The sequence below is a fragment of the Henckelia pumila genome, chromosome 2 (genome assembly GCF_033568475.1).
Source record: "Henckelia pumila isolate YLH828 chromosome 2, ASM3356847v2, whole genome shotgun sequence".
In the NCBI taxonomy this organism is placed as follows: domain Eukaryota; kingdom Viridiplantae; phylum Streptophyta; class Magnoliopsida; order Lamiales; family Gesneriaceae; genus Henckelia; species Henckelia pumila.
The window spans coordinates 35,495,988-35,505,409 of NC_133121.1; the positions used below are offsets into that span (position 1 = coordinate 35,495,988).

Consider the following 9,422-nt stretch of genomic DNA (forward strand, 5'->3'; position numbering starts at 1 on the left):
ATAAACATAACTTTAATATAGCCATATCATAAAAATATTTGGGGAGATGAAGTATGAGTAGTGTGGTAACCGTCATAACGAGCCATTCATAGTTTCCTGTTGATCAACAAGCATATGGCATTACGCCCGTAAACTTTCATTCTTTGGATAGCCGCTTCGAAGCTCAACCCGAAGTGCATACCCCGTATAACCATCCCGTGAGCCATGTTTGGATAGCCGCTCCGGAGCTCCTCCCGAAGTGCATACCCCATATAATCACCATAAGACGCATAATTCATCAAAATATTTTCCATGTATCATATCATTCATCTTATCAAATCATATCATATCATTTTCATAAACCTCGTAACATGCTCATAAAATTTCTCGTGATGCTACATGCTTAAATTCCTTCAAAACATTTCATGAGAAATTAGCTTTCGTGAGAAAATCACATAATCATGCAATACATAACTTGACCGATGCACGTGAGGCATTCCGTCCGTTTCGGACCTTGAAAACTTTAACATTCTTCATGAACATTCTTAAAAATAATTAAAATACCTTAAAATATCAAAATCATGATTTTTAGGACTCAAACACTCGTAAAATGGGATGGGAAAATCGAGTCTGAGACGCGGCCGCGCTGCTTCTGCAGCACGGGCGCGCCGCCCGCTCGACTTCTTGCGACAAAGCGGCGCGGGCGTGCCGTCTGTGCATAGAGATTTTGCAGCTCAGGCGCGGACGCGCTGCTCGGCAGCGCGGGCGCGCCGTCGCGGCGTCTGATTCCGAAAACTGATTTTTTCTGCACTTTCTTCAAAACCCATAATGCTTTGGGACGTTTTTCCATCAAAATACCATTCAACAACATCAAAACTTCAAAATAACTTTTCCCAAAACAACAACCATTTCAAAGATTTTGAATCAAAAACCCTCATTCAACTTTTACCCCAATAATCTGATTTCTTGCCTTCAAATCATTCAAAACTCAATAAACTTGAACCAAAAACATCAGGAATGCTTCTCGTATCACAATCAAGCAACATACTCATAAAATTTTCAAGAAAACATTCATAGATAATCAATCAAACACCTAGGGTTTTATCTTGAAAATAACTATATTCTTGAATGGGTTTAAAAATAGTAAAAACTTGCCTGGATCGTCTGATTGGGATTAACCTGGACTGCGGAACGATCTAGCCTTGAGAAGCCGAAGAACCCTAGCTTGGAGATCGCGGTGTTTGAGAGAGATTTTGAGAAAGAAGAGTAAGCATTCAAATGAGAGTTCAGAAAACTTCTGAACACTTTTCCTCTGTGACTAATGGGCTCCAACACGGCCCATTAGTTACACTTAAAATTCTTTAAAAAATTTTTACTCTCTCAATAAAATACTTCTGCATCTACTAACTTTACTTAAAATATTTTTCTTAACTCGTTTCAAGGCTAGGCTCGTCCCTACGACCCAAAATTAAACCCAACCTAAAACTTTTTAAAAAATAATATAACACATAATTCACATAACAATTAATATTATAAATAACATGCATTAAATCATATAATTAAAACAATTAATCGTGATTAAGCTAGTGGACTTTTTGGACCTTACAACTCTACCCTCCTTAAAAAAATTTCATCCTCGAAATTTGACTTACCAAACAGTTCAGGATAGTGTGCTCGCATATCTTGTTCTGTTTCCCAAGTAGCTTCTTCAACCAACTGGTTGCTCCATAAGACTTTCACCATTGGAATCTCTCTGTTTCTCAACCTACGAACTTGTTTGTCCAAGATTTGAACAGGCATCTCCTCGTAGGACAAGTCTGGCATCCATTTCACTGGCTCATGGCGGATAACATGAGAAGGATTTGCCACATACTTCCTTAGCATAGAGATATGGAAGACATTGTGGACACCCCCCAAGTTGGGTGGTAGTGCTACTCGGTAAGCTCGAGCCTCAACTTTTTCTATGATCTCAAAAGGTCCTATATATCTTGGACTCAATTTACCTTTTTTTCCAAATCTCATAACACCTTTCCATGGTGACACCTTTAAAAATACATGGTCACCTACTTCAAACTCCAAATCTCTACGTCGCTGGTTGGCGTAACTTTTCTGTCGACTTTGAGCTGTCAACATTATGTCTCTGATCTTAGCTATTACATCCATCGTTTGAGTCACTATATCTGGTCCCAAAACAGCTCTCTCTCCAACTTCATCCCAGTGCAAGGGAGTTCTACACCTTCTCCCATACAATGACTCATAAGGAGCCATGCCAATAGTTGCTTGATAACTATTGTTGTAAGTAAACTCCACTAAAAGTAATTTCGATTCCCAATTCCCTCCAAAGTCGATCATACAAGCTCTCAACATGTCTTCGAGTATTTGGATCACTCGTTCTGACTGACCATCTGTCTGAGGGTGGAAAGCTGTACTGAAAGCTAGCTTTGTTCCCAATCCTCTATGTAAACTTCCCCAAAAGTTCGAAGTGAACTTAGGATCCCTGTCAGATACTATCCTCGCTGGAACTCCATGCAATCTGACAATTTCTCGAATGTACAGCTCTGCATACTGATTCATCGAGAAGTTATTCCTGACTGGAATAAAATGAGCTGACTTAGTTAACCTATCAACTATCACCCAAATCGAGTTCATCTTTCGCGGTGAGACTGGCAATCCTACTACGAAATCCATAGTGACATCTTCCCACTTCCATGTGGGTATTGGCAAGGGTTTTAGGAGTCCCGCTGGCCTTTGATGCTCAATTTTTACCTGTCAAAAAGTCAAACATTCACTCACAAATTCTACGATATCCTTCTTCATACCTGACTACCAATATAAGGATTGCAGATCCTTATACATTTTCGTACTTCCTGGATGAATGGAATATGGAACAGTATGGGCTTCAGTCATCACTTTCCACTCTCGATGAGTCTACTGCTGGCACCCACATTTTACCTCGGTGATGAACAATTCCATCTTTGACAGTGTACAATGTACCACCCTTGGCTTCATCTTTGTTCCTCCACAACGTCAACTGTTCATCAAAAGCTTGGCCTACTCTGATTCTCTCAAGCAAACTAGGTACTACTGTTAAGGCTGCTAGAGTGCATACCTCCATTGGTTCAAATACCTCCAAACTCATACGTTCAAATTCAAAAATCAACTCCTATTGCACTGTCAATTGGTTCAATGTTGCAGACTTGCGACTCAAGGCATCTACTACAACATTAGCCTTACCAGGATGGTAGTTAATGTCACAGTCGTAGTCCTTCACTAATTCCAGCCATCGCCTCTGCCTCATATTCAACTCTTTTTGAGTGAAGAAATATTTTAGGCTTTTGTGATCAGTGAAAATCTGACACCTTTTGCCGTACAAGTAGTGTCTCCATAGCTTCAAAGCAAAAACAACTGCCTCCAACTCAAGATCATGAGTCGGGTAATTCCTCTCATGGACCTTTAGCTGTCGAGATGCATATGCTATTACTTTATCATCCTGCATCAGCACAGCTCCTAATCCACTCTTAGAAGCATCGGTATAAACCACAAAGCGACCCGTGCCTTCAGGAATTGCTAGCACTGGCGCTGAAATCAGTCTTTCCTTCAATTCTGTAAAGCTCTTCTCACATTGTCCTGACCACACAAACTTCACACCTTTTCGAGTTAAGGAAGTCAGTGGTAGGGCTATCTTGGAGAAGTCTTGAATAAATCTCCTGTAGTAGCCTGCTAAACCCAAGAAACTTCGTATTTCTATAGCATTCTTCGGGGCAGACCAATTACGAACCGCTTCCACCTTCGACGGATCCACCTCGATCCCCTTAGCTGAAACTATATGACCCAAAAATGAAATCTGCTCCAGCCAGAATTCACACTTACTGTACTTAGCATACAGTTGCTTTTCTTTCAAAATTTGCAACACCGTAGCCAAGTGATGACGATGCTCCTCCCTACTGCGAGAATATATCAATATGTCATCTATGAAGACTATGACAAACTGATCCAAGAAAGGTTGAAACACCCTGTTCATCAAATCCATGAACACAGCTGGTGCATTGGTCAACCCAAACTGCATTACCAAGAACTCATAGTGGCCATAGCGAGTCCTGAATGCTGTCTTCTGCACATCTGCATCCTTTACCTTCAGCTGATGGTAACCTGATCGCAGATCAATTTTTGAGAACACCTCTGCCCCTTGCAATTGGTCGAACAAGTCGTCTATTCTGGGCAAAGGATATTTGTTCTTTACTGTAACTCGGTTCAGTTCTCTGTAGTCAATGCACAATCTCATTGACCCAACTTTCTTCTTGACGAACAACACCGGTGCACCCCAAGGCGATACACTCGGTCTGATGAACCCCTTATCCAGTAATTCCTGCAACTGGTCCTTCAATTCTTTCATCTCGGTCGGTGCCAATCTGTACGGTGCCTTAGAAGCTGGCTTAGTTCCAGGCAACAATTCTATCCCAAATTCGACTTCCCTGGCTGGAGGCAATCCCGCAACATCATCGGAAAAAACTTCTGGAAAGTCCTTCACTACCTCCACTTCCACAAGTTTTGGTCGTTGTACCTCCAGATCACCAATTAGACTCGCAAGAAAGCCTGTACACCCATTACTCAATAATTGCCAGGCTATTCCTGCAGAAATCATACCTGGTGCGCTCTTCTTAGAGGTAGTGCGAAACGCAAACGGTTTCCCATTCTGATCTTTCAATGAGACAGTTTTCCGTTTGCAGTCAATAATAGCCTCATGCCGAGACAACCAGTCCATCCCAAAAATCGCATCGAAATCCACCATTTTCAAAACAATAAAATCTGCACACAAAACTAGACTTTGCATCTGAACCTTGCAATTTCTTACCACACTACTACTTTTCAGTTCTTCTCCTGAGGGTAACGACACACAAAATTTTGAAATAGATTCATCCGGCAAGACCCCCAATTTCATCATAAAATTAACAGATATAAAAGAGTGCGTAGCTCCTGAATCAATCAACACGAAAGCAGGTAAACCAGCGATACGGATCATACCTATGACAATTGCAGAATCTGGGTCAACCTGATCGTGAGTCATAGCAAACACTCTTCCCCTGATAGGATCCTTTGACTGCGGGCAATCCTTGGCGAAATGCCCTGGCTTCTTGCAAAGAAAGCAAGTATTGGTCCCAAGCATGCATTGACCTGAGTGTGACACTTTTGACAGATAGGTGCATTCGCCGGCCTTGGAGCATTGGCGTTCGGCTGATTCTGTCCCTGAGGTCGCGCCTGATTGGGGTTTTGGCGCTGCTGCTGCTGCGGTCTCCTATGAGCTAGAGCTTGGTACGGCCTCTTCCGACTAGACCCTTGTTGTTCTCTCCCTTGGTAACTGGCTCTTTTCGCTTGCGATTCTTTGATAATATCATTCCCATCTTTTTCTGACAACATAGCCTCATCGACTGCTGCTCAGTACGTTTGTGCCCCACTCAATCTGACATCACGACAAATTGTGGCATTCAGTCCCTCCGTGAAATGCTTCAAATCCTCTCCAGCATTACCCGAAATCATGGGCACAAAATACCTCCCCCTTTCAAACTTCTTCACATACTCAGCAATGGAAATGCTCCCTTGGCGGAGCTCCAGGAATTCTCTAGCAAGTCTAGTCCTGGTGCTGATAGTGAAATATTTCCCATAGAACACATCTTTGAATCTATTCCAAGTCAACGTAGTCATATCCATAGCAGAACGGGCTCCCTGCCACCAAACCCTTGCATCATCACGAAACATAAAGATGGAACACCTCACACGGTCTGCATTAGTGAGCTGCATGTAGTAAAAAATGGTCTCCACTGACTGCACCCATTCCTCGGCTACAAGGGGATCAGCCCCTCCTCTGAACTCCTGCGGCCCTAGATCCTTAAACTGTTTAAAGATCGGATTAGTCAGTAGTGGTTGATTGTTGTTCCGTCCTCCCGCTTGTGCTTGAATTAACTGTTGAATCTGCTCCCCTTGGGCTCTACTCTGCTCTTGCAACAGAGTCGCCAACCCAGCCAAAAATTGGTTATTCTGATTGTCCTCATTGTTCGGATTCCTACGGTTATCCATGATCCTGATGTCCATACAGTCCACATGCTTAATTACATTATTTAAACATAACATCCTAATTAACATGTATAAATATTAATCGCAAAAGCTATCATGCATCTTTAAAAATCCATAACATAGAACTTACAGACATGAAGACGAAGCATAGGGTCGTGGCGAGAATGCATGTGTGCGACAAACCCAGAGCGAACTGCTCTGATACCAAGTTGTAACGTCCCAATTTCTCAATCGAAACGTTACTCAAACATACTTACTTAAAAATTTGGTAAAAATAAAAACTTTGCGGAAGCATCATCTTATTTATTAAAATAGCGTATAAAATGTGCACAAAATAAAATAGCATCTAAAAATATTTGCCAAAACATGTCCATCAACTAAAACAAAATTAAAACTTGTTTGCCTCTCATCAAATAAAAAGGTTTAAAACATATTCCATTCTAAAGCATTCACACTCATGCATTGCCCGTTGGACCGACCTCTGCCTCTTCTTCATGTCCGCCCACATAATCATCAATAAAAACATCCACATCATCATTACCTGCATCATTTAAGTATAGTGAGTCGAAAGACTCAGCAAGAGCATGCAGAAAAGGATTTTCTAACTTTAAAAGGAAAACATTAACTTAAACTCCCATGCAATAAACATAACTTTAATATAGCCATATCATAAAAATATTTGGGGAGATGAAGTCTGAGTAGTGTGGTAACCATCATAACGAGCCATTCATAGTTTTCTGTTGATCAACAAGCATATGGCATTACGCCCGTAAACTTTCATTCTTTGGATAGCCGCTTCGGAGCTCAACCCGAAGTGCATACCCCGTATAACCATCCCGTGAGCCATGTTTGGATAGCCGCTCCGGAGCTCATCCCGAAGTGCATATCCCATATAATCACCACAAGATGCATAATTCATCAAAATATTTTCCATGTATCATATCATTCATCTTATCAAATCATATCATATCATTTTCATAAACCTCGTAACATGCTCATAAAATTTCTCGTGATGCTACATGCTTAAATTCCTTCAAAACATTTCATGAGAAATTAGCTTTCGTGAAAAAATCACATAATCATGCAATACATTACTTGACCGATGCACGTGAGGCATTCCGTCCGTTTCGGACCTTGAAAACTTTAACATTCTTCATGAACATTCTTAAAAATAATTAAAATACCTTAAAATATCAAAATCATGATTTTTAGGACTCAAAAACTCGTAAAATGGGATGGGAAAATCGAGTCTGAGGCGAGGCCGCGCTGTCTCAGTAGCGAGGGTGCGCCAGCCCTGTGCGGCCGCGCTACTTCTGCAGCGCGGACGCGCCGCCCGCTCGACTTCTTGCGACAAAGCGGCGCGGGCGCCCTGTCTGTGCGCAGAAATTTCGCAGCTCAGGTGCGGGCGCGCTGCTCGGCAGCGCGGGAGCGCCGTCGCGATGTCTGATTCCGAAAACTGATCTTTTCTGCACTTTCTTCAAAACCCACAATGCTTTGGGACGTTTTTCCATCAAAATACCATTCAACAACATCAAAACTTCAAAATAACTTTTCCCAAAACAACAACCATTTCAAAGATTTTGAATCAAAAACCCTCATTCAACTTTTACCCCAACAATCTGATTTCTTGCCTTCAAATCATTCAAAACTCAAAAAACTTGAAACGAAAACATCAGGAATGCTTCTCGTATCACAATCAAACAACATACTCATAAAATTTTCAAGAAAACATTCATAGATCATCAATCAAACACCTAGGGTTTTATCTTGAAAATAACTATATTCTTGAATGGGTTTAAAAATAGTAAAAACTTGCCTGGATCGTCTGATTGGGATTAACCTGGACTGCGGAACGATCTAGCCTTGAGAAGCCGAAGAACCCTAGCTTGGAGATCGCGGTGTTTGAGAGAGATTTTGAGAAAGAAGAGTAAGCGTTCAAATGAGAGTTCAGAAAAATTTTGAACGCTTTTCCTCTGTGACTAATGGGCTCCAACACGGCCCATTAGTTACACTTAAAATTCTTTAAAAAAATTTTACTCTCTCAATAAAATACTTTTGCATCTACTAACTTTACTTAAAATATTTTTCTTAACTCGTTTCAAGGCTAGGCTCGTCCCTACGACCCAAAATTAAAACCAACCTAAAACTTTTAAAAAAATAATATAACACATAATTCACATAACAATTAATATTATAAATAACATGCATTAAATCATATAATTAAAATAATTAATCGTGATTAAGCTAGTAGACTTTTTATACCTTACATAAAGCGTCATGGTTCGATCGGTCTATCTAGCAAGGACAATTATTGCACACGAATAATCTATTTCCCAATAATTGCACTCTTTTCAATAAATGAGAATTAAACCCATGATCTTGGCTCTCATATCAATTGTAGGACAGATCGCTTGCCGCTTTCCAAAAAACCAGTTGTTAGGATCAAGCGCTTACCACTAGGCAAAAAACTATAGCTGTTAGCCAAGGCACAACTTTATTTCCTTATACATGTGGCAACACAAATGAGTCGGGTTGTTAAGCCCATGGGTCCAGTGAGGGGTGTGTCTTACTTCTTGGTGTTGTCTTATATCTCTTTGAGATCAGTCTTATCTTTTACCTATCGCCAGCTCTGTCCCAACAGAGACAGTATTACCCGTTAAAATCTGGTATCTCACTTTTACGAACTACTTAGCCAACCAGATCAAGCAGCACAATCTCAGCAACTTCATGCACTAGACCTTCCCAGGAGGTCATTTTTCTTTTACGACCTACTTAGCCAACCAGATCAAGCAGCACAATGTCAGCAACTTGACACACTAAATCTTCCCATGAGGTCATTCATCCTAGTACTACTCTCCGCAATGTCAACGCTTGACACACTAGTAGCTATAATTCATGCAACCTAGCGATACCGGCTCCCTAGCCCAAGCCTATAAGCAAACAATCACCGTATCACTAAATGCATACTACAAGCCTTAAATATACTAATAGCTACTCGTCAAAGCTAATCAGAGTCTAACGATATACCTGCGTCCGTAGTCAGTCCTTTGATGACGATGACCGCAAAACCTAGACACAACTCTGCTACGATCCTGGTAGCGCCTTGCTATCGACTGGCCTCTGAAACGACACCTAAAACCCATTATAATCGATCCGGAAATGAGAGAGAAATGAGCAAGGAATAATGAGCTCTCGACCTCTATTTACAGACTACGATCGGAACGTTCGATCCCTAGTTTGGAGCTTTCAAACAAACTTCGGAACTTCCGATCATCCTTTCGAACTCCCTCTACCGAATGCGTGTCTCGATTGGACAACACACTATTTCCGACACAGTTCTAAGCTTCCGAACTCTCTCAAGTCTAATCACCAAA

General features: G+C 41.2%; 1 protein-coding gene across 1 annotated transcript; it reads right to left on the reverse strand.

Moving 5' to 3' along the window:
• Positions 1 to 3,142: 3,142 nt before the first annotated feature.
• On the reverse strand, positions 3,143 to 5,394 carry LOC140877490 (uncharacterized). The gene is made up of 5 exons (XM_073281025.1): positions 5,152 to 5,394; positions 4,395 to 5,110; positions 4,049 to 4,193; positions 3,389 to 3,823; positions 3,143 to 3,268 (listed from the first exon to the last, which is right to left on the reverse strand). The coding sequence occupies exons 1-5, from the start codon at positions 5,392 to 5,394 to the stop codon at positions 3,143 to 3,145; spliced, it is 1,665 nt and encodes a 554-aa protein (XP_073137126.1).
• Between the last annotated feature and the right edge of the window lie 4,028 nt (positions 5,395 to 9,422).